The following is a 24,242-nucleotide window of genomic DNA, read 5'->3' on the forward strand; positions in this document are numbered from 1 at the left end:
CGCGCGGTGCCTGCTGGGTACTGCAGTCCCCCCGCCGCGAGGGGCGGGGCTCCCGCGCCCAGGGGCCCCCGCGCGGCCGCCGCCTCCGCGCACAACATGGCGGCGCGGGCGGGCCGGGGCGGCGGGGTGTGAGGGGCCGGTGGGCTGCCCCGGGGCCCGCCGCGGCCGCCATGACCTACACGGCTGAGCAGCTGGACGGTGTGCGGCGGTGAGCGCGGCGTGGGGGTCCGGCGGGCCGGGGAGCGTCTGAGGGAGCGGCGGCGGTGGGTTCGGGGAGGGGCGGCGGGTCTGTGGTGGGGGCCGGCGGGGGTAGGCCGGGGAAGGTAACCCGGTGTGTGCTTCCAGAATAAAGCGCTGCCGGAACTACTATGAAATTCTGGGGGTGGAGAGGGACGCCAGCGAGGAGGACCTGAAGAAAGCCTACCGCAAACTGGCCCTGAAATTCCACCCCGACAAGAACCGCGCTCCCGGAGCAACCGAGGCTTTTAAAGGTGAGGTGGGGGCTGGCCCGGTCTCCAGAGTCAGAAAGCAGGGTGAAAACGAGAACAGACTGTCTCAGATGTACAATTTTGTGCCTTCTATAAAGGTATCATGCAGGTCCGCATAGCTTGTCGTTTTTATGGACAGCTGTGTGCATCTCCACAAAATCCTGCAGCTGCTTCGTAAGATTTGCCTTTTAATTTTCAAAATATAGACTTCCCTTAGCAGCAAAGGGGAGCATATCCCAGATCTCATTCCTAGATACTGCTAAGGGTTCAGAACAGTGCTTGGAAGTAATACTGGCCGTGTAGGAGAATGTGCTGTTGTGTAACCAATATCTCCTCAGTGTCATAAATTTATATATATATTTACAGATACGCAAGCATATTTGAGGCCAGCGTTTTGTGTCTGGACTTTTCAGTAATGTTGCAATCTAAACCTCTATCTCTGTCCTCTAACGTTATCATCTGAACTCTTACATCTTTTGCCTTTTCCATGCAGTGTTGCAGCTGTCTGCAACAGCACTGCAAGGCAGCGTGAGGAAAGTAAGATGCTAATTCACAATCTATTAAAATAAGGAGGTTTTGGAAGGCTTTTATTTATTTTTTTTGTGTTAATCTTCTGTTTCTGTTTGAGCTTGTTTACAGACACGTGCTGTCAAAGATCAAGGAAGAAGATGAACCAAACATACTTTTGGGTGGTTTGACGTAAGGGGTGAAATAGATATGCTGTACAGCTTCGCAGGCATCTCTGCTGACAGCAAAACATAGAATATGGTTCTGCATTTTAATTAATCTCTGCAGTTATTAACTTTGTATTAACTGGTATTAACTGTATTAACTGGTATGTGGAGGTGTGCTTCTATATCAGTGCTTAGTTTGATCTGGTAAAACATTACATTCTCAGTCTCTTGACTGAAATGGACTCTTTCACCTCAGGTTTACAAATATGTCAACTCTCTCCATGTACTTCTAACACTTTTGGTTTTCTCCTGGTATAAGTGATAGCAAGAAATAGGCTCCATCACAAGGAATGCCAGTATTGTAACACTTTTTTTACAAAGGTAGTTCATTCAAAAGTATTTTAGCCGTTGGTCAAGCACAAATTTCATGTGGCTGTTTGGGCTTTTTTGCTACTCTGCTTGTAAAAGTCTGAGATGTGGAAATACCACGTGATATACCTGTGTAACACTTCTTTTAATTCACTCTCCAGCAATAGGCAATGCTTTTGCAGTTCTGAGCAATCCTGAAAAAAGATTACGATACGATGAATTTGGAAGTGACCAAGACTATGTCAGCACTGGCCAGGCCAGGCACTATAATTACTACACAGAATTTGAAGCAGACATTACACCAGAAGAAATATTCAATGTGTTTTTTGGTGGGCATTTCCCTACAGGTCAGTATCCGTCTGCAGTGCTTTTGAATTGCAATGAACTGACACTAGACCGTAAAGCAAGTTCGGCTTTTCTTGGCACAGCTCAGGGAGTGGATTATACATCTGAAAAGAACAAAAACCCTTTTGGATTTACTCTTCTCTGGTTTCTAGCTTTTTATGCCTGGAAAAGCTCCCTTAATGCACTGTTTAAACTTCAGATTTTAGCAACTCCATTCCCCAAAAAATGTTGTCAAAGACTGGCCTTGCCATCCAGGAATTGCCCAAGAAAAGGGGATTACTAGTGCAATAATGGTTGTTGCTGCTCAGGCAAGTTTGAATCCTCCCAGCCCTTGAAAATTTCTGACAGTACTAGTTAGGGGTAAGAGCATTTTAGTCTGGCAGGGGCTTAGGCTGTTTGGTTCTTGGGTAGGCAACGTTTTAATACCAGCTACAGCTGACCACCCTTCTTTTTGTTGTTGCTTTTATTTCCTCTGTTGTCTGAAGCCAGCAATGGCACGGGAGGTAAAATACGGTGTGAATCGGAAGGAATCAGAGGCACCTTTTCTGATGCGTTGTACTTGAAACACCTTCCTGCCTTCCAGTACAGCATGGCAGCAGCTCCTGGCACTGTGGTCTCAGTGCTCTTATAACTAGGAAATCAGGTGTTCATTTGGCTTGCAGCGGCTTGCATACTGTAAAGAAATTAAAACTTCTGAGCTTAGAAAGTGATGCCCACCAGGAGAGGCTGGCTGTTACTGGATATGGAATATCCAGTAACGGAACATTAGATCTGTACCTGTAGTAGGTCCATGCGTGTCTCAGTCTGGCCTCGGCTTTTGTGATTGGAGTAAAAATAGATACTGCAATATCAGTGGAATACAGGTTTGGATTAAAAGTTAATCTGAAAGGTATGATGAGCTCAGCGGTCTTCTAACAAATGGCTTTAGCACTCTTGCAAACTTTTTGACCTCCAAGGCATGGTATAAAGCAACACCAATTACTACAGTGTAAAGCCATAGGTGCAGGTAATTACTTACAAGCTCCTCATAACCTTAGTATGTGTGGTAGCATCTTGCAGTAAGGGCACCTCAAATTTTTTTCAACATTTGATTGGTAGATGTGCAAAGTGAGCATAATTCCACACTGAGTTTGCAAGTTTTCTCTTTCTGATTTTGCAGGAAATTGCACCTGTGTGTGCCTTGTGCCTTGGCCACCACTGAAACATTGCCCTCATGGAACTTGACTGCTTTGTAGCTGCGTGTGACAGGGACGCTTGGAGTTGAGGACAAGAAATGTAGGAGCTACAGGAGGAATTTGGGTACGGGGCATGGCAGGTTTAACAGATAGTGACGTGAAGAAATAAATGGGAATTTTTATCAAAGTGGCAAAGAGTAAGAAGACCAAGATAATTTCATAGTAATAGATGCTGGTAGTAAACAATAGTTTCCTCACAAAAAAAATGTTTAAGTCTAAATTTAGGTACGTTTTCCTAATCTAAAAGTCAATTTTAAACCATGGAAAATCAGTTAAGTAGTTTTCCAAACAGGCGAAGTCCACACAGTTTCTACTTATCAAGAGAATTGCTAGTACGAGGGTGTCCAGATAGTCACTATGAAGAGAACATTTTTTAAACTGTCATAATGTGAAGTAGGACTCAGGTGTGTGAGCTGGAGTTTGTGCTAAGCTGCAGTGTTGTGCTGGTTTTTGTTTTGTGACACCTTGCTATCACCAGGTTTTCTGGAAGTCTGAATAAGGAATGCTGGTGTTAGGGTAAACTCATTAGTACAGCTTTTGTGGGCAGGTTTGCGGCTTTGTTTTTACTGTGCATTTTTCCTCTATGGATATTCAGTGGAAAAATACTGTAAGTTAAAAATGTTAAATGTTGTAAGTCTAGAAGGAGATGCTCCACATGGCATGGTGTTGCAGTTATGAGGGGTAGAGGCCACAAATTGAACTTTCTTCTCATAAAAAAATAAATGCACATGGAAGGAAAGAAACTGCTGGCAGAAATTCTTTGAGAAACCTAAGATTTGGGAAGACTTTTCTAGGTGCCCTGCAAAAGCCATTCTTCTCTTCCCACACTTTGTCTGTTTTTTCACAGCTTGATAAAATATAGTCTGAGCAGTGTTGAACAATAAAAACAAACTTTCATTTTCAAGAGAGAAACTTCCTTTCCTCAAGGCAGCCTGGTTTGGCGCTCTGTTGAAGCTCTGACTGCAAACATACCTAGACCCTCAGAAAAATCTTTGAACAAGCAATGAAACATATTTTACACAATAGCAAAGGTCATTTCCCCCCAAGTTTCTTTTGGAATTCTTTGGGAAATTCAGGGTATAAAATAATGCAACATCTTTCCCAGGGCTTAAAAATAGATTTGCGTTTCTGTTGTCATTATAAGGCCATAAATTTCAATTCTCTAGTAAAAAGACATTCTGAATTTCAAGAGGAGAGCATACCTATTATTAAAATATGATGATAAAATCAGAGTTCAGACTTCAAATTGAAACAGCATATGCAATTCTTTCCTCATTTTAGAATTTTAAAAAATAGATCAACTACATTCAGTGTGTAAGAAAGGAAGTCCTGAATTGTACTCCTTTTTTACTCAAAAGGCTATTTTTTAAATCTCTTTCCTTCTTATAAAATCGTTAAGTGAAACTGTTAACAGCTTGAAGGAAGAGGAAGTAGAAATGACTGTGGAAGACCATGCCTGGTAATTATGGAAAGCCATAATTTGTGGCCTGAGTCTGGTGAACCAAATTAATTTTCCTGCTTGGAGCCTGGGGATGTAACACAAGCTATGGGCTTGCAAGTTCATGTGACAAAACCAACATTAAAATATGAGATGCAAGAGTAAAAATTATAGCATGTTTCTGCAGTTTGGTTTAAATTAAAATGGACCTCAGGCAAACTTTACAATTTCTCTGGTACACTTCTTTGGAATGACATACTCTGGTGACACTTAAATCTGAGGTGTGTTTGCACTTTTTAATCTGAGGTCCACAACTGTAATTCAGGCCATGGAGTATAAGCCCAGGTAATGAGCTAGAAATTCTGAGTAATACAGGCCAATGCCAGCAACTGGATGAGAATCTACTCTCTCTTGGTTTCTTTTAACAGGAAATATCCATATGTTCTCAAATGTAGCCAGAGATGCGCACTATTATCCACGGAGGCACCGAAATGAAAGAGTGTGGACACATGAACAAGAGGAGGAAGAGAACAGGCCACAGGTAGCCAGGAGGAGGGATTTTGTGGGCTTAAATATTTCAGCAGAGTGAGGGTCCACTTACGTGTCTGAAGCCAGGACAGACCTTCCCATGCTGAAATGCTCAGTGTTTATCCTCAAGTGCTGCAGCCAAAATGGATGCTTTGAAAAGTAATTAGATTGTCTTTTATTAATCACTACTTTAAAAATAGATTATATTGATAGGATTACAGATTACAGGCCCTGGAGTTTCTGTCGCTGAGTGTTTTGCTGTTGCTTGCTTTTTGCGAGCTCTAGTGGTTTAGTAATCCAACAACAATTAGTCCAGATGTGGACTGATGATGGATACGGAAGTACTGGCTTGTCTATCTGGCATATTTAATCCTTCAGTAGATGAGCGCACACTTTCTGCCCAGGTGCTGCAGAGGCTTCCTCCAGCCTGGGATACATTCCTACCACCTGAAATCTCCAGATGAGACACAAGGTGTCATTTGTTGCCAGCACACATAGAGGCGTGCCACCTGCCGTGGAAAAATCTTCCTCCAGAGGCAGTCTGTTAACCTAAGGAGATGACTCTCCAAGGAAGATCAATGTATCCCTGTGAGTCCCTTATAGTCAATCAGGCTCGGAAAAAAAACACTTAATACAGCCTAAGACAGCTAAGCTAGGACAGGGAATCCACCTACTATTATGTCAGGTATCCTGGTTGCTATCCCAGGGCAGAGGACAAAGCCTAAATAGCAGCCTATTGTATTTTGTTCCTGATTAGAAAAGGCACTTTAGAAATGAAACAAAGAGCAGAAGTAAAGATCTGCTTTCTCTATATTTTCCCCACCCTTTTGTTCTACTAAATGCATTCAAACAAAAAACCAAGTGCCTGCATCCTGTCCCAAGCTATGCTATGTATGTCTCTTAACCCTTTACTTTTCAGCCATGTTATCCAGTGCTTGAACAGAGAGTGAGATTTTTAGAATGCATTTAACAAACTTCAGAAAATGCATGAAAAGCCATAGGCACAAAGGGGAATTGCAGTGTGTTCCCTCGGTTTGGATTGTGAGCTGGTCACTGACAAGTACAGTGCTGTAGGCATCTATCGCCTGATGAAGGAAGCTGTAGATGGAAGAAATGTCATGAAAATCTAATTGAAGAAAAATGGCTTCAAAGAGGTTACTGAGATTTTTTTAATAAAAGTTATTTTAAAATTAAAATGTCATCCCTCTCAAAATTCAGAAGTAATTCCTTTTTTTCTTTTAGTTCACACTTAATACATTGTTGATCAATGATAGGTAGCCTAGTTTCTGTGAACAGATGTATCTTTTTCCATCTATATCTTTTATTGACTACTAATTATCTATGTTCTTTTCAGAATTCATATTCTGCATTTATTCAGTTGATGCCAGTTTTCATAATAATAATAGTGTCAGTTATAACTCAGCTGATGGCCACAAACCCACCCTACAGCCTATTCTACAAATCGTAAGTCATTTAAAAACACGTTTTTCTGGTCTTCGGTGTTTGCGATAAGGAGGTAGATAGAAGTAATAATAATAAGTTAATTGAAAAATGCGTGTTAGTGTTCTGTTCTGCTCTTTCTAGAAAGCGTTATCAATTTGTAAATAAGGCAATACCAACAGTCTCTACGGATAAGTTCTCCTAAGCAGTATCTATGAAGTTAACTGTGGTGAGCTTTATTCTGCAAAGAGAGGCACTGAGCCAGAAAGCTTTCTCAACTGCTATGAAAAGTTTTTGCACAGTGATACAGTAGCAGAAATGGGGGAGTAGCTTAGCTACAGTGCTGATCAGCCTCTGATCTGCCCAGCCCCCAGGGATCTGTGGACCACCACTGAGATTCCTGTGTAAAGCAATTAATAAACAAAGCCTGCGGTTTGTAGTGTAAATCCAAATCTGCTTTGGAGCCTGAATTCCACTGGAAGAATTATCAGGCTCCAAAAAATCATTACAGCCTTGAAATCCCCTGTTCTTGACATTTGTAAAGAAGCAGGAACCTGGGGGTTTCAGAGGCCAAACTGAACTCCACAGGTCTGGAAGCAGAAGGAACACCACCCGACCTGCTGTAATCTGAGTTTGTGGGGCAGAGGAGAACCCACTGGCTCCTCTCAGCATCCAGTGTTGAGAGGGGGGAAGCTCTCTGGTTGGAAAGCTCTCTGGTCGGTCACCTTCACTGGCTCTTGCTGAATTAGGAGTGCGAGTCAGCAGGTTTTGGAGAACATGCTGCAGACAGCAGAGTGCTCCAAACACTCCTTTTACTCCCTTCTAGGAGTAAAACTACTTAGGTTTAGGCCCATACCCTGTCCACTGTCGTGGTAGCCCAACACCCTTTATCTTTTTTTACCACGAGATGTCAGTGTGTAGACCTAGCATAAGAACAGGAGGGTGGTTGTTTTTTGCCTGGGTTGTGGTTTTGGTTTTTTTTCCAGAGAGCATTTCTGCTATCTGCCAGTCTCACATGAAACCTCTCGCACTGCCCCCAGAGCAGCTAATCTCTCCTGCTTTTCTTCACTACCTCCCCTTCTCCTGTTGATTTGAGATAGTTAGGCCTGAGCCTTGTACACAGTTATGCTGTTTCTCTAAATCGTATCCTTAAAAAACAATAACAGCCTAAACACCAAAAGAAACTGTTTACATGAAGAGACCATACACCTCTGAGACATAGCGAGAGAGAAGGCTAAGAGGAGTCCAGGAAATAGAATAGATAAACTGGATTCCACTGAGTAGAGTGTAACCTTTGTGTTTTGGCTGCCAGCCTTTCTCTGGGCAGTGATTTGAAAAAATGCCTGGATATCTTTGCTCAAATAAGGAAATTCAGTATAAGAGTGTAGTTTAATCCAGTGGCTGTGTCAGAGTGGCTAATTCTACCTGCAGGATATTCTTTAGGATATTCCATGCCCCACTTAAGGTTTTATAATCATCAGTAAGCTAAAGGAAAGTGTAACTAGAATCTCCCCTGCTGATTTTTATTTCCGCTAAAGAATCCAGAAACTGGGAGAATCCAGATCCAATTGCATCGTGCCCTAAGCAATACTAGGGCCATATGCCTTTCCTATAGTCTCTGCGTTTGTTATCAGTTCCCATGGATTTCTGGACCTAGCTTGCCAGAAATTACCAGCAAACAGAAGAAAGTGTGTGGAGCTTCTGTTCACAGCTAAAATTTGTTTGTGTCTTGACTGAGCTGTTCAGAGCAAACACAGTATTTGGAAAAAACAGTGTCAGTTGGGAGTCAGTTCTTCGTAAATATCTCCAAATATTTTCTGTGGGTTTTAGCAGGCAGCCTGAATCCTGTAAGACTTGTAATTTCCTTGCTGGATGGGTGAGGGAGCTATAGTCCTGCAGAAAGTAACTAAAGAAATTGTAAACGCTGTCCTTTGAAAACGCTGATGTGGAGAAACATCTCTTGTTTTCTTTATATTTGAACTGCTAAAAAATTGTTTTCTCCATGATGTTTTCACAGCTCCGTAGGCCATGTTATTAGTAGAGAAACAGAGAACTTGCAGGTGCCTTACTATGTTGATAAAAACTTTGAAAAGAATTATCAAGGAGCAGAACTTCAGGAGCTAGAGAAAACCGTTGAAAAAGATTACATAGACTATATTCAGACCAGCTGCTGGAAGGAGAAACAGCAAAGTAAGTTATTTTTGTTACAAGTGTGTGCCTACAACCCATCAGTAGTTGTGTGATGGCTATGCTTCACAAAGCACTGCCATTTTTAGCTTCGTTTTCCGATGCTTATGCCATCTCAAACCTTGCACTGGTATTTCTCACAACTGCTTTTAACACTGAATTTGCTATTCTTGACAGTCTGTCAAAATTCATTTTAGGTGATTCTGAGAGACAAGTGGAAAGTAGATTTCACCATTTGAGAGCTTTTTTTCCACTCAGTTTTTATCCTTGAATAACTCCTAGTAATGATGTTTTAAACATACAGTCCACCATATTTATCTAGTTCTGACAGACTGTTAGGGCTAGAAGAGATCTTGAGACATCACCTACTCCACATTTCCTTTGCTGGACCAGAATCGTTTTTGCTTCAGCTGGTTCCACAAGAAGATTATCTAAATTTTTCTTCAAAACTTCATCAGAAGGGGAGCCATAGCCTGCTCAGGGGCTTTTGGTAATTTTTCAGTGGGCTGTGTTGTTGGTATCAGTTTTCAAAGAGCAGGCTTCTGTGCTTGTTCTGTATGCTTATTTGCATTTTCTATCTTTAGATGAGTTTGAGATCATGTTTTTCACCATAATCAGGATTGTCTTTTGAAAATGAGAATTGAATGCAGAAAGGGAGAACACAAAAATGTGAGCATTCAAAATATTTTTTCTTACATTAGTCCTAAGTCAATCAGTGGCACGTATAAAGGCATGTATTTTAACCCCACGTTGTATTACTTGTTAATTACTACTAAGCTAGTTAATTGAAAATGGAGCAAGTCCATCCCCGCTTTTTTCAGAACTGTACAAAATAACAGAAATCAAATTACAAGGACTAGCTGAAGTTGGAATGTTGTGGCTGATTTTTTTTTCAGCTAAAGAACTCATCACCTTCAAATGAGTAAACACAGACCACTGCTGTGCATAAAGGAAACTGGAAGAAGTTGTTTCTGTGTAAATGTTTAATAGTAGCAGGCAAGCTGCTTTTACATATGAGTAGGGCTTTCTGAATCGCTCTGTGTAAAACAGCCCTCAGCAGCCTACTAAGAAGTGACTTTGCACTTGTTTACAGTTTCTTTACCAATTGCATCATTATGGAAGCATACACTTTGTCTAAATAAGACTTGCTTAATTCTATGCTAAAGGTAACAATAGTGTTGCTGATTCCAAACTATTTACAGGATTTTGATGGGGAAGGGTTTTGTTTTCCAGAGACTCTTTTGGTTTGCTTTATATAGAAGTTACCGATCTTGCTTTTAAAGAGAAATATACAGATGTACGCTCTGAAGTTAGAGAAGAAGCTGCAATATAAGACCATAAAAATCTGAAGTAGTCCTTTAGTTTTTGGAGTGCTTGACTTGTGATCTTTGAGCATCTGTGGCTGGCAGTAGCAGCTTCTAGGTATGATGTTAATAACCATGCATGTTGGCTTCATGTGTAGGCTTGCTGTAGGGATAGAATATATTCCTTACAGAAAAATCCTTTGAATTGAGCTTGTGCAACTGAAAGTTGCCATATTGTCTCTCACATAGACCTTGAGCCTCAAAATTGGCAACAGGGCTCGCAAGTCTGAGATGGCCTGGTAGTCAGAAGGGGGGAGGTGATCCAGGATTGAATGCCAAATAATGCCTACAAAACAGTGCTCCTCTGGAGCTTTTTACACTTACAGACTGTTAGTCACACATCTGCAAATATATTTATAACGTCCACAATGAGCAAGTATCCTGAGGACACCAATGTAATTTAAAAAAAAAAAATATTCAGAATGATTACCATCTAGGCCAGTGAACAGGTAATGAGCACAGCTGAGACAGTGCTAACTTTAGTACAGCCAAGTTTATAAAAATAAACTGTGAATACAAGATGGAGTGTTGGGGAAAAGTTCTCTGGAGATACTGAGACAGTTGTTAAGGCAGCTGTTGCTTCATAGCTTTCGTCCATTCATTCTTGTTTAAGTGTTTAGCTTCATAAGGTCAACTTTTTTTTTGTCCGTTGACTATCTATTAATAGTAAGTGTGTTTTGTTTACTGAATGCACATTTCTCTTCAGTACCAGCAAAATGGTCATAGATTAGTTATATAGGAACAGTTTGATTTTTAAAGTCCTTGATTTTATGACTTAAAAAGTGTTACTTGGTATCCAACTACCTTAATGAAAACTTCAAAAGTAACTGGTGTATCAGTATCTTGTTCAGCCAATAACTTCGGTACTGCTGCGGCGGGAGGTGTGCCTCCCTTCAGGACAGAGCAGTGTGTAGAAGTTGTGTGTGCTGTGGTTTTCAGTCTTCTGAATCTTTGCTAAAGCTAAGTACAAAAAGTGCGTACCAGGTTTTTACAGGAGATAGTTCAGCTGTGATAGCACAATTCTAAAGCAAGACTGCAAAGAGCTTCGAGTTGCAGAAAATTACAGAGGCAACTAAAAACAGAGAATAAGGATATGTAGTTGGAATTCAGTATTTTAAGACTTCCTTAAAGAGAAAAAGTTCAAATAAACAACTCGTAAAGATTGAAAAACACAAGAAACAAGTGTAACAGAATGAATGCTGTCAAAGCACAAGCATCTGCAGTGAATAGTTTTGCCCAGTTGGCTAAGTGTATACTAAGATTCTTCACTGCAGAATTCCAGGGATTCTGGATGCAGAGACAATTACCTGAGTCTGCTCTTGTGGAAGGCTTGTCAAGGCTATGTGCCCAGCACTACTTGAGTTATAAAACCTGAAAATTTATTCCTGATCTGAAATATAATGTTCATGCCTGTCAGTTTTTAAAGCTTTTCAATAAATAGGTGGAGAGTAAATGGCCTTAAATTTCCATGGGACAGGGACATAGAATGTAGGGCATGAAAGGACCTATTGAAGTTCTTTCCACTCTGAATAATTTTGTAACATGAGAGGCTTGTAAGGTGCATAAAAGCTCTTTGAAAAATTGAGTGTCAACAGGTAGCCTGTGCTTGGGGAAATTTTGACCTTTTCAGAAACACATTACTGCCATTCTCTTAGGTGTATCTAATCCTGGATCTAAATTATTCTTCAGGGAGAAAGCTATATTAAGACTTCCTTAGCTAATCAGCAAAAGAAAATTCTCAGGGGTGGGGAGTGTAGGGGGTGTAATAATTTAAACAATGGGATTATTTCAGTTTTATGTTGCTTTTGAGGAGAAGGGGGAAAATATGCAATGTACATTCAAGATTGTATTGTCAATGAAAGGGCACAGAGGCCTTTCAGACAAGTCCCTCAGCTAGCTGTTCACCTTCCTGTAATCAATCAGAAGGAAAAAAAAAAAAAGAATTTATAATGCCTTCTGGGCAAACCTCTTGCCAGACAGAGTTTGAATTCTGAGAAGTGCAATATCAAAAAACAATTAGAGCTACATGTTTGGATGGGCTGCTCTGGGCAGCTGTTTGGGACCTGCTCTGGGCCCATGCAGGACAGATCTGCCAAAAGAATTGTTTCTCAGTTAAGTGGGCAGGGGTGTATGTCTTGTAGTTCCTGCTTAGCTTATTAGGCTGCAGACGGCAGACACAGCCCCACAGTGTGTCCTGAGGCTCTCCTTTCTTCTGGCTTGTCACTTAAATGCCGCTGATAGGTGTCAGTCACCCTGCTCCACCAGTCTGCACCCAGTGATACCTCGGAAAGGATCAATGCACAATGAGATTGAACTCAGGTGTAAGTAGCAGTATCACCTAAGACAGGCGCTGTGTAGCAGACCAAATGGTATCCTATCAGTGTAACATACCCCTTTTTATGCACAGTTAGTTTAACTACATACATGGTTTTTAAAGTAATTACCTATTCTGTAGTTCATTAACATAATTTTAAATCTTACGTGACTTCTAAGCTGTACTTTTGTAGTTTGTGTTTTCTTTGTAGACAGTAATAATCGGTCTTATTTTTTCTTTTGGTTATTGCATTAGTGCACTAGTAGAGAGCGTTATTATAGCAAATACTTAAATTCTGAAGTAGCTAGCCTGGCTAAACCTGATGGCCTCTCTTTAAAGAAAGTTGTTAACATGTCTGGTTTCACTGAAACAAGGTGAATTAAAAATAATCATGCCACGAGGATAACAAAGCACTAAGAAACAGTTACTTGAAGTAGGCTCATGGCTTCATGCTAATATATATTTTTTTCGTCTTTCAGAGTCTGATTTGTCAAATTTGGCCAAGCTATACAGAGATGAGCGGTTAAAACAGAAAGCAGAATCACTGAAACTTGAGCACTGTGAGAAGCTCTCCAGTCTGATTGGAATGCACAAAGGGGGCTGACCAGGACACACACGTTCTGTAGTCTTATTTATTGCTGTTTTAACTTATGTTTTTATTTTCCTTTGTATAAAAAGGGAAGGAGCCTATTGTAAAGAGTCTGAATATGTGAGTCCTTCTGCATATAGTGCAGAGATGGGCCAACACAAGCTGTAGAGCTGGTGTTTGCTGTAATATATACTGTACACTACGTTTGGTTCCAAGGACCAGTGGCACTTCGTAAATTAATTCACTGGGAAATGCTATTAGTTTGGAACCTGTCTTCATTGGTAGTTAGTCTGCCATCCAAACAGTGTATACTTCCCAGGAGAGCAGACAAATGTCTTTGCTTTCTGTATTTTATATGGACCTGCGGTTCACTCGGTCATATGAATAGCGTAGTTCTTGGTACTAAGTGCGCTAGCCTTCTCATACGATACCAAGCGGATGTCCTTGCTTCTACAGTGGTCTGTAAGGAGAAAGACAGCTGTTTCCTGTTGGAGTGTAATAGGCAATGCCTAATTCGGAAGAGTCGAGTACCTGCTTCAGGTGAGCACTTGAGCAGCTCCCAGCTCTCCCTGCTGTCAGAGGGACTGCACCCCGTGCTGGTCTGACTGGAGGGCTGTGCCCGTTCTGTTTGTGGTGAGACAACGCGCTGAGATGCCAGCACCGACGTCAAACAAGAAGAGTGTCTGTGAATTGCACCAATTCCTGTGTCTGCCAAACTGTAGAGAAAGGACAACTGTATTTATTTTCTCATATATTTTCAGTGGCATATTTCTAAGCTGGCTGTTTACTTCTGATTTTTATCTGCAAACCCTTCAGCTGTTACAGGGGTCCTGCTTTTTCTGGTACGGTTTTGATGTAGCATATTTTTACTCTGTTGAGCAGTTATGAATGTTTCACTGTAGAGATTAGTATTGCAAAGAAAAAGATCCATGTAGTAGTGTCCTGTTTTTTCTTGATCCTCCTTTATGAAACTAGGTATTTAAAGGCAGGTTGAGGACGGGGTACGCTCGTAAGCAGCAGAGAGCAGAGTGTTACTCCAGTTGAGCATCGTTAACCTCCTGAGGCAGTTTCTCCGGTGGGGTGCTGCAGGTGTGTACTGCATGTGGAATGAACTGTTCTTACAGAGGACAGGGAGCAGTGCGCTGGAGGTACAGGCTTCTTCCCTCCCTCCCTGGTGCTGAGACTTGGCGTAGCTGCAGCAGAGGCAGTGCTTGCCTTTCTGACATGGAAGTACGTGTCTATTAAAACTGAACAAGTCTCTGGTGCGGCCCTCCTTCCTAAAACCTGCAGTGAGTAGCACAGGATGCCACAGATGGCCTTGGCTTAAACCGAGGGAGCACAAAGCTCAGAAGTTTGAGAAAGGCCAGAATTAAAATTGCCTTAAAGCTGGGGCTGCGAGCCTCCCTGTGCCTGGGCGTTACGGTGCGGTCATGTGCGGTTGCTCTGCCCAGGTGCTGAGGGTGTTGTATTGGCAGGGAGCACGAGGCGGCTGTTCCTCCAGCAGGGAACTGGGACTGTGGGTACCAGGAAGTGTCCCCTTGGTGTCCCTATCCCATCCGTCGCAGCAGTGGGAGGTTGAGCAGCAAACAAAGCTGGGAGCTGCAGGAAGAAAAGCTTTTCTGGTGGTCTGCACCAGAGAGGGGGTGTATGTCTTGGGTTTGGAGACTTGGTGCTGCGGCGGATGAGACATGCGCGTCCCACACGTCATGAGACCATGCAACTGCAGCACTGGTGCTGCTCTGAAATGGTGGTGTGTTAAAAAACAATGCGGTGACTACTTAAAATTGCATTTTCATGTTAACAATGTTCCCCATTGGGAACTTTGTAGGAGCGCTTGGGGAGCTTGAGCAGTTTGTCAGCCGCTCGGGCCAGGAAGAGTGCAGGGGGGGAAAGGCGTTTGGGGTGGGGGGTTTTGAAACGTCTTTAGCGTGAGGCTGTAAGGGCAAACATGTTTGAATATTCTGGACTGGCAATATGGCTGTGGTAGGACAGGCAGCCTTAATTCTGGTATTTCCCAGTTTTGAGCACATAGTTTGTGTACAAAAAACAAAGTTCTTTTAATGTTGCTTTTTATAAAATAGTTTGTAGAATATAGTTGAAATATTAAAGTGACTGGACTCTGTTCCAGGTTTGGTATCTTCCCTGTCATTCCTGTTTGACTCCCGTGGCTGTAAAGCGAATCAGAGGGGGAGGCCAAATGTGGCGACTTCACTGGACCTGAAATGTCCTGTACGGAGCTTGAATTCATACCTAGTATTTTGCACTTAAAGTAGATCACGCCTTTCATCCAAAGATCTCAAAGCGCTTTATGGAGGCGCAAGACCTCCTGTGAGAAGCGCAATAATTTTAAGAGTCTTCTCTGCAACTAGGAAAGAGGCCAGGATGAAGCAGAAGATGAGACTGGAAGGTAAAACGATTTTGAGAAGCGATAATGTTCTTTGTCCATGGTCCCAGTCAAGGGCGTGAGGGATGGCGGCGCGGTGTGCGCGGCGAGGGCGGCGGGCTCCGAGGTGGCGGTGGTGGCAAACATGAAAACAGCATTTTGCGGGGCACGGGCATCCCACTCGATCAGGAAGGGGAAGCTGGGAAGCCAGCTGCCAGTGGCACCTGAGGTGCGTCGCTGCCGCTGAGCGAAGGTTCCCGGCTGGCACGGGCTGGATTTGTAATTATTTCTTGGGTCTCTAAAGGCAGAGCAAGGCGTTTGTTCCTGGAGCGGGCCTGGCTGCCTTGGCGCGGTGCCCGGGGTGCCCCTGCGGCTTGGGGAATGCCGAGGTCTTGCACATGAGGGGGTGGGGGGGGGTGGGGGCGTGTGTATATAAAAAATTATGGGATTTTTTTTAAATGAAAGACTTGACGTTTCTGTGCCTGTACGTACCGTGGTAAAAGCCTGACTTTGCACCAAGAACCGCTTGTGCTGCCTGGGCGTTTGTTCCGGGCGGGGGCGGCGGGCCGGGGGTCCCGGCGGGGCTGAGACCTCCCCGGGCTGCCGCGAGCACCGGGTGCGGCCCCTTTAAAACCGCGGGGGGGGAGGGGGGGGGGGGGAGGGGAGCTGCTGGGGAGCGGGGCCGGGCCGCCATTTGCCGGGGCTGCGGGAGATGGCGGGGCCCGGAGCTGCCGCATCCCCCGCCGCGCCGTGGCCGAGGACGGGGCGCTCCTCCCGGGGCGGGGGGAGGCTGCGAGGCCCGGCCCGTTCGGTCAGGCCCCCGCCGTGAGGCCGGCGTGCCGGGGCCCGGGAGCTCTGGCTGCAGCCGCCATCTCGGCAGCCCGGAGCCTGTAGGCCCCAGCAGTGGGCAACCGTGCCGCCGGCTCGGGCATCCCTGCCCGGGCACCCCCGGCTCGGGCATCCCTGCCCGGGCACCCCGGGCTCGGGCGTCCCCGGCTGAGGCACCCCCTGCCCGGCTATCCCTGCCCGGGCACCCCCTGCTCCCCACAGCCAGGCCACACGGTTTGGGTTCCCAGTTCGGCGGTGGCCGTGCCAGGCCCCTCGCACAGGCCACCCCGCGGCTGGGCCAGCCGAGCCCCAGGCTCAGGCACCCGGCACTGAAGTGCCCGAGCTTTGCCAGAGCTGCTGCCGTGCGGTGGGTGCCCGGACCCCCCCCGAACGCTGGCGGCAGCATCACGGGTCCCTGCCCCGCCGGGCCGGTGTGTCCTGCTCCTCTGGAGTTGCGAAAAGAGCGTGGGAGAGGCAGGTCCTGCCGTGGCAGCCCTCATCTCCCTCCTCACCGCCTCTCCCAAGCCTGCCAGCGCCGAGAGGCAAGTGCGCAGAGCTGGCACAAAAAGCAGGTTAATAAGCAAATGCCACGGTAAGTCTACAGGCAGTATCATGCTGGCTTAAACATAAAAGTAAATCAGTATTTAATGAGCGAGCCTGGCTCAGCCTGTTGTTCAGTAACATGCTTGTGCCTAACAGGCTGCTCCTGCGCACACCCCAAAGTGCTTTGGGTGCTGGAAGTTTACAGCTCCTTAACTTAAAATGGTTGTATTTCAGTTGGTAGGACGACCCCGGGGCCCTCTGCTACGCCCTGCTCTATGTACTGATCAGAAATCACGAGCCACACGGAGAGGGGACAGACCCCAGGAGCAGGAGGAGATGCAGGCACCGCAGCCTGGCGTTGCTGGCAGCCTGGGGCTGCAGCCGGGGCGGTGAGAGGGGGCTGCCCAGCCCCTTCCCTCTGCTTCACCAGCACACCCAGACAGGTTGGTCCTGGCAGCCTCAGCGGTGCTGGTTTCGAAACCAGCCAAGCCAGCAGTCCTCGCCGCAACCCGGCCATGCTTTTCCATAGCGCTGGCCCTAGGGAGCAGGGGCTGTACCAGAGCATCCCACCTCCCACAGCACTGCGAGCAGGTGCCAGGGCAGCGGATGAGCGGTGGGGTGTGCGGCGGGACTTTCCAGCTACCCTGGCAGCCTCCGGTTCTGCCGCACCACCTGTCGCAGCGGGTGACTCTGACCATCTCGCTTTAGGCAGGACCTAGGTGTCGGAGTGAAAGATGCAGCAGCAGCAAGAATTGTGCCTAGTGTGAGGGCTGCAAAGGAGGCACGGGGAAGGTTCGGAGTGGTTGGACAAGTCGTTGCCCCAAATCTGCCTCACACGTGCTGCCAGGACAGCGGGACCTGCAGGCAGTAGCACAAGGACATTTCCCTCTGTGCCCAGGGAGAGCTGCCGCGATCCCCCCCAGGTTATTTTACCTTACCCAGAGCGTTGCCAGCTCCTGCAGCCCATGTCCCCCTGTTCCACCCTTCCTCCTCGCCCCCAGCAGTGGTACCCTGAAGGCAGTGGCAAGGCACCCAGGGAGGCTCGGCAGGACGCCGGTGACCCCAGGCTGGGCCACCCTCCCTTTCCCACCAAGTAGCAGTGGCACTGGGATGCTGGGCTGACTGGGATGCTGGGCACAGCTGTCAGCGGAGGGAGGGAATGAAACAGCAGCTCTCTGGGATCCAGACCAGCCAGGGACCGAGGGGTCGGTCCAGCCTGAGGGCACTGCACCCCCCTGCCCTGCTGTGGGTCTGTACACCCCCACCTCCCCCCGGCACTGCAAATCCAGCAGCAGGTGGGGGCTGTGGGCACGGCCCCGCAGTGCAGCCAGCCGCGCTGTGCTGGGGCTGGAGCCAGCAGTGACTCAGCAGGCGCCCGCCGGGCGGCCCTGCCACAAGCCCCTGCTGCCCGGAGCTGGGCACGGGGCTCGGGGATGCTCCCGGCCAGCCCCCGGCTGAGGGCTGGACCCCTCTTCGCGTGGGGACCGTAGGGTGGTTGCGGCACACGAGCAGTAGCCCAAGGGTTTGGGGGGCAGCATGCCATCCGGGCAGCGCTGGCAGCCACATCCCACTGGCTCCCTGCAGCGCTGGGCTGTAGGGATTTGGGGACTTGAAATCCCACGTGTGCAGAGTCTCGCGCAAGGACACCGTGCAGGACACCGTGCCGGCCAGCGCTGCCCACGGCGGGTCTCTGCTCCTGTGGGCATGAATGCCACCTGCAAGCACAGCCCTGCTCAGCAGGGAAGGGTTAAGCGCCGTGCCGGCTATCAGGGAAGCTTTCCTCTCCTCCTTCTTGCCAAGGTTTAAATTTAGTCCCTGCATGAACCCAGAGGACTCGGGCATCAGGTTGCACCGGGGCTGGCAGCGCCAGGAGCACCTGCCACCACTGCTTCTCTGCAAAAATCCCCCTGAAAGCTGGAACTGAGCTCCGCTGGCAGCAGCCGGGGCCAAGAAGCCGCAGAGACCCCAGTGCCATCCAGGGCACCCCAGCTGCTCCTGTAGGTTTCCCCAAGAAAGGCCAATACTGCCTGTCCGTCGTTCGGCTCTTGTGAGCCCCGGAGCGCTCAGTGCCGGTTTGATTTGAGACCTTCGGTTTGCTCCTGGTTGCTTGCGATTAGTGACGGGGGATAAGGTGGGTTTTGGGGCAGCCCCCAGGATGAGGACACGCCATCCCTGTGGCAAGGCAGGCAGAGGTTCTGGGAAAGGAGCTGTGGTGGGGATGGAGCAGCAGCCTGGGACCCCAGCCGTGCCTACTGCGCTGGGGAGGGGACATCCCCAGAGGGGCCTGGGGGTCCCCCAGCTCCAGGCAAGCCCAGCACACTGCAGCGGGGGGCACGCGCCCGGGTACCCTTGTGGGGTGTGGGGATGCGCTGGCGCCTCACCTGTGGGTTTGGGGAGCAGCAGTGCAGGGTGAAGGGGCAGGGGATGGTGCTGGCAGCCCCCCTGCAGCCCCCTAAAGCCGGGGGCGGCGGTGGCATCCTTGCAATGCGCTTGGCATCGCCGCCCCCAGGCTGGCGCTCGCTGATGTCCATGTGATCGAGGGGCTGCTCTGTGCTGCTGCTGGGTCCAGCCGGCGAGGAGAAGCCAGAAGGTCGAGCCAGCGTCCCCGGCGGAGCGTCCCCAGCACCGAGGAGGGTGCCCTGGCACCGGCTGGCACCCCCGGGGGCCACCCCTGCCAGGATGCCCCGCAGGAAGAGGGACCCCATCCTGCTGTCCCACGCCGAGCTGCCCAGCATGGATGGCGAGGGTCCCTGCACTGGTGGGGATGGCCGGCGGTCCCTGTCGGAGGAGGAGGGCCACCTCCCCGGCCTCCCCCGTGATGACCTCGCCAAGAGCATGTCGGGCTCCTCCGTCTCCTCCTACCACTCTGCCCTGTGCTCAGAGGGGACAGAGACCTTCAAGGACTGCCTGGAGTTTCTGGAAGAGGAGGGGGTGCCCCCCCGGGCTGCCGCAGGGCACTGGGCTCCGGCGGGGCCCCCCACCGTCCCCCCACCACCCGGCCCCAGCGCCCGCCCGCGGCAGGCTCAGCTGTCCAGCGCTGCTAAGAATAGCCCAGTGCCGGGGCAGGGGGGCAGGATGGGTCCCCGCGGTGGGGACCGGCAGCCTGTCACCACCCCAGCCCCGGAGCTGGGGATGCTCAGCGGGGCGCCCAGTGATTCGGATGAGGTGGACGGCGAGGTACGAGCACTGACGGCCAGGGCTTTCCACAGCCTCTCGGGTCTCCCTGGAGCTCGCCTGGACATGTGCAGCTCCCACACCTCCTCCAGCCTCTCTAACTCGCTGTCAGAGGACGGCGGGCGACCGCGGCGGTGGCCGGTGGCTGGCAGTGAGCCCCGGGGCACGGTGGCCGCCCTCCCTGGCCGGGCAGGCTGGCCCTTCCCTGCCAGCACGGATGGGGAGCTGCTGGGCTTACTGGGGAAGGAGCAGTTTGAGTGCGTGGATGTGGAGCTGGAGAGCGGGGAGGCCAGGAAGGGCCACGGCAAGAAGAGGACCGTCCCGAAGCGCCAGATCCTGCTGAAGAGGAAGGAGAGGAAGGAGACGGGTTTTGGCCCCCGGGGGGACGGTTCAGCCCCCCAGCCCCTACCCCCTGCCAGGAAGGAGCCCCCCAGCAAGGGCAGGGCTGTCGGTGAGGACTTCAGGCTCAACTACAAGCAGTTCGTGAAGACAGCCTCCCTGGATGCCGACACCAGCAAGACCAGGGCAGCCTCTTGTCTGGTGAAAAACGTACTCGCCAAGAAGATGCAATATGAGCAGAGGATCAAGATGGAGCAGAAGGGGCTGTGGGGCAGCTCGACCTCCTCGGGGCTGTCCTCCACCGGCACCGACCTGCTGGGGGACGGTCTGGAGGGCAAGTCCAGCTCACTCTCCCGCTCAGACTGCAGCTTCTCGGCTGAGGACCTGCGGGGTGGCAGGGTGCCGGCGGCCGCGGTGGCCCTGAGGGATGTCACCACCACCACCCACCCCACCAAGGGGGTGGTGCTGAGTGAGGCGACGAGGGATAGCGTCTGCAAGCTGAAGACGACCTTCAATGAGCTCAACGAGAGGATGAAGTACCAGGAGGTGCTGGAGGGCCACTGGCTGCCTGGTACCACCGAGGAACCGACGTCGGAGAGGATCCGCTACCGGCGAGCGCGCGCCTTGTTCGAAGCCCACCCTGGGGTGGGGAAGGTGCTGGACATCGCCCCCAGATTTGAGAAAGCGCCAAAGCCGTGGCCCAGCCTGAAGCAGCGAGCCATCCTCCCCAGCCACCCCCAAGCCCTCCCCTTCAAGGGCGACAGCCCAGCGCTCCCTGCCACGCCACCACACCGCCTCTTCACCTCCCAGGCGCAGGAGGTGAGGCTGGTGCCGCAGAGCCGGCAGGAGGAGAAGCTGCCAGTGGTGCCCCCACAGCCGCCCAGCCCCGGTCCCCCAGCCCAGGGGTGCCCACCGGCTGCCCCCCCCAAGCCAGATGAGAAGGGGAAGGGGAAGGGGCGCATCCCGCAGCCCCGGGACGTGCGCAAGCTGGTGAAGAGCAGCTACAACCTGTGCTTCGGGACTGCCGGCGCATCCCGTGGCACCACAGCACCGGCGAGCACCGGGGACCCACCGCCGGCCACCCCGCTTGTCATCCACTGCACCTCAGTCTGCCGCCGGGAGCCAGCGACGGAGCCAGGGGACAAGGAGGCGCTGGCAGCTGCCAGCCCAGAGCCAGCCCCACCATGTGCCGACGACCCTGCAAAGCTCACGGGCAGCGGGCCCGTGCCCACCCAGGGCTCCCCTGTCCACATCACGAGGGTCCAGGCCACGCGGAGGGGGGCGGCCACCACAGAGGGGCCACCAGCATCCCCCCCGCGCCGGGAGCGCAGCGAGCTCAGGGTGCCACCACGGGCAATGGTGGCCGAGGGGGTGCCACACATGGAGACCCACCTCCATGTCCTGGTGGGCCGGCGGTCCCCGGTGGCAGCTGGGGAGGGGTCCCCGGCCCAGAGCAGTGCGGTGCTGTGGGCAGAGAAGACCATTCTCTTTCCGCCACCACCGCCGAGTCCCAAGGAGGGAGAGGAGGGATGCAGCCATGGTGGCACCGGAGGGCTCCTCACTGCCAAGGGGCTTGAGTCAACGGTGCAGCAGCACGGCAGCAGCGACAGTGGGGACCCCCAAGCTGGACCCCCAGCCAGCAGTGCACGCCCACAGCCTGTGAAACCAGCAGCAAGAAGCACGCCAGAGCTGCCCGTGAGCGAGCAGAGGCAGAAGCAGCCAGGCAGCCAGCTGGTGCCAACAGGGAGCGGCAGCTCTGCTGGTGACACCGGCCCCACCGCCCCATTTCAAGCCAGGGAGGGCACCGAGGGTCCCCCTGGCCGGCTGCCGGAGCAGGGGGAGGTCTGGGAGCACTCACCAAAGTGGCCGGCACCCACCGAGCCATACCTTCCTGCTGCCCCGGCGGAGAACTCCAACTACTTAGCAATTCCTGTGAAAGCCCCCAAACCCTCTCCAATGCCAAAGCTGCCCCCAGTCCCCAGCCTGGCCAGCACGTCCTTCGGGACCCCTGCAGTCCCCAGCCTGGCCAATGCATCCTTTGGGACCCCCACAGTCCCCAACCCAGCTAGCACAGCCTCTGGGACCCCTTTGGTCTCCAAGCCAGCCAGCGCATCCTTTGGGACACCCATGGTCCCCAACATGACCAACTCATCCTATGGCTACCCATCGGCCTCCAGCCTGGCCAGCACATCATTTGGGACTCCCTTGGTCTCCAAGCCCACCAACAAGTCATTTGGGACCTCCTTTATCCCCTACCCAGCCAGTGCATCCTTTGGGACCCCCCTGGTTCCCAACTTGTGTGGTACATCCTTTGGGACCCCCTTGGTCCCTAACTCAGCCAACGCACCCTTTGGGTCCCCTTTGGTCCATAGTCTGGCCAACTCATCACTTGGCACCCCCTTGGTCCCCAGCCCAGCCAGCTCATCCTTTGGGTCCCCTTTGGCCCCCAACCCGGTCCCTGGTTCCCTTGGGCACCCATCAGTCTCCAACACAGTCCACTCATCCCTTGGATCCCCTTTGGTCCCCATCCCAGCCATCGCTCCACTGGGGACCGGTGTGCGTCCCCTGACTGGTGGGGAAGTGCCCTGGAGCAAACCTATCGCCGAGCCCCCCCTGCCTCAGCCCCCCGAGGGCCCAGCCGCCACCAAGCGCCCAGTGCTGCTGCCCCCAGCCCAGCCCCAGCCTCGCCCTGAGGATGCTCCCCAGGTCCTAAGGAGGACCGATGGTACCTTGCCGAGCAGTAAGACCACGCCAAGCCCCACCAGGCCCTTTGTCCCCCACCTGCCCACACACCGGAGGATGCTCGTCGATCCTGACAGTGGGAAATGCTACTACATGGAGCCACCGCAGCAGCCCCAGCTGAAAACACTCTACGACCCTGAGACCGGGCAGTACCTGGAGGTGCTCATCCCACCGGTGGCCTCACACACTGGGCTCTACCAGGCTCCTTTCAACCCACTGGTCATGGCCCCGGGGGTCTATGGCCCACCCTACATGCCTTACAGTGGCTTCTCGGGGCTGCCGGCACCCCCACCGCCCTCTGCCCCCTCTCCGGTGCGCCCTGACCTGCCAGCTGCTGACAACCCCAGCTCCTCTGGGACCGTCAGCTCTGCCTCCAAGAGCGAAGGGCCACCCGCTGCCGGAGGTCCCGACTGTGGGTACATGGAGAGCCTGTATTACATCCCCACGGGGATGCGGGCCAGCCCCGGCCCGCCCCCTGCCCACGCCAGCCCTGAGAAGGGACCGCTGCTCCAGATGTGACGGCCCCTGGCTGAGGACAGACTTGCATAGCATGTCCTTTCCCGATGGCTGGGCTTTCACCCCAAAGTCAGCATCACCCCCAGCACGGGAGGGGTCCCCAGCCCCGGCCGAGCTGGTGAAGCACCGAGGGGTGAGGGGCAGTGGCTGGACATCACTGGCTCCTCATGGGAATGGGGAGAAAAAGATATTTTCCAGTGTGAGCACCTGCCAGCACTGGGGGGGCCTGAAGCCACATCCCCCGGCAAGCAAAGGGACCAGATGCGCGGCCTCCACTTCCCCCCGTACTGCCGGTCCCATCCCAAGGGTGACCGGGGCTGGTGGGCACAGGGGGTGATGGCCTGGCTACCATCAGCCCCCCCAGCAGGCACGGCTGCAGCACGGACTCCCTAAAATAGTAATAAAAATGCTGAGCCAGCATTAAAACCTGCGTATTCAGCCTGTGTTTGTGTAGTCTGTAAAGGGGGTGTGAGGGGCTCCTGCAGCCCCTGTGGGGGGTCAGAGGGGCTGAGGCACTTGCAGCCCATCTGTCTGTCCTGGAGCGTCCATCGATGAATCCCGTTCCCTGGGAGCAGAAGGAGGCTCTGCAGTTGTCAGCGAGCCCTGAATCCCAATCCTTGAACTCCAGACCCCAGCCCTGAGCTCCAAACCTCAGCCCTGAGCCCCCAGCCCTGAGCCCCCAGCCCTGAGCCCCAAATCCCAGCCTTGAGCCCCAGATCCCAGCCCTGAACCCCAGATCCCAGCCC

The 24,242-nt window shown here is 51.0% G+C and overlaps 2 protein-coding genes across 6 annotated transcripts; both read left to right on the top strand.

Annotated features, from left to right (window-relative positions):
• The first annotated feature begins 50 nt into the window (after positions 1-50).
• Positions 51-13,905, top strand: DNAJC18 (DnaJ heat shock protein family (Hsp40) member C18). Of its 5 annotated transcripts, XR_008748328.1 has the most exons (8): positions 51-208; positions 346-491; positions 1,693-1,878; positions 4,978-5,090; positions 6,432-6,541; positions 8,535-8,707; positions 9,988-10,126; positions 12,862-13,079. XR_008748328.1 is itself a non-coding variant. In XM_055811606.1 (7 exons), exons 1-7 carry the CDS (start codon positions 171-173, stop codon positions 13,574-13,576), a joined length of 915 nt encoding a protein of 304 aa, XP_055667581.1. In that variant the 5' UTR covers positions 51-170; the 3' UTR covers positions 13,577-13,905. The 5 variants fall into 5 exon arrangements, 4 of the variants coding, with proteins under 4 accessions (XP_055667581.1, XP_055667582.1, XP_055667584.1 ...); XM_055811606.1 differs by lacking the exons at positions 9,988-10,126; positions 12,862-13,079 and adding an exon at positions 13,428-13,905; XM_055811607.1 differs by lacking the exon at positions 9,988-10,126 and having other exon boundaries at positions 12,862-13,224.
• A 2,154-nt stretch (positions 13,906-16,059) lies between these two features.
• On the top strand, positions 16,060-24,032 carry PROB1 (proline rich basic protein 1). The gene has a single exon (XM_055813141.1). The coding sequence runs from the start codon at positions 19,405-19,407 to the stop codon at positions 23,497-23,499; it is 4,095 nt and encodes a 1,364-aa protein (XP_055669116.1). The 5' UTR covers positions 16,060-19,404; the 3' UTR covers positions 23,500-24,032.
• Positions 24,033-24,242: the final 210 nt, after the last annotated feature.

The sequence above is a fragment of the Falco peregrinus genome, chromosome 8, assembly GCF_023634155.1.
Source record: "Falco peregrinus isolate bFalPer1 chromosome 8, bFalPer1.pri, whole genome shotgun sequence".
In the NCBI taxonomy this organism is placed as follows: Eukaryota; Metazoa; Chordata; class Aves; order Falconiformes; family Falconidae; genus Falco; species Falco peregrinus.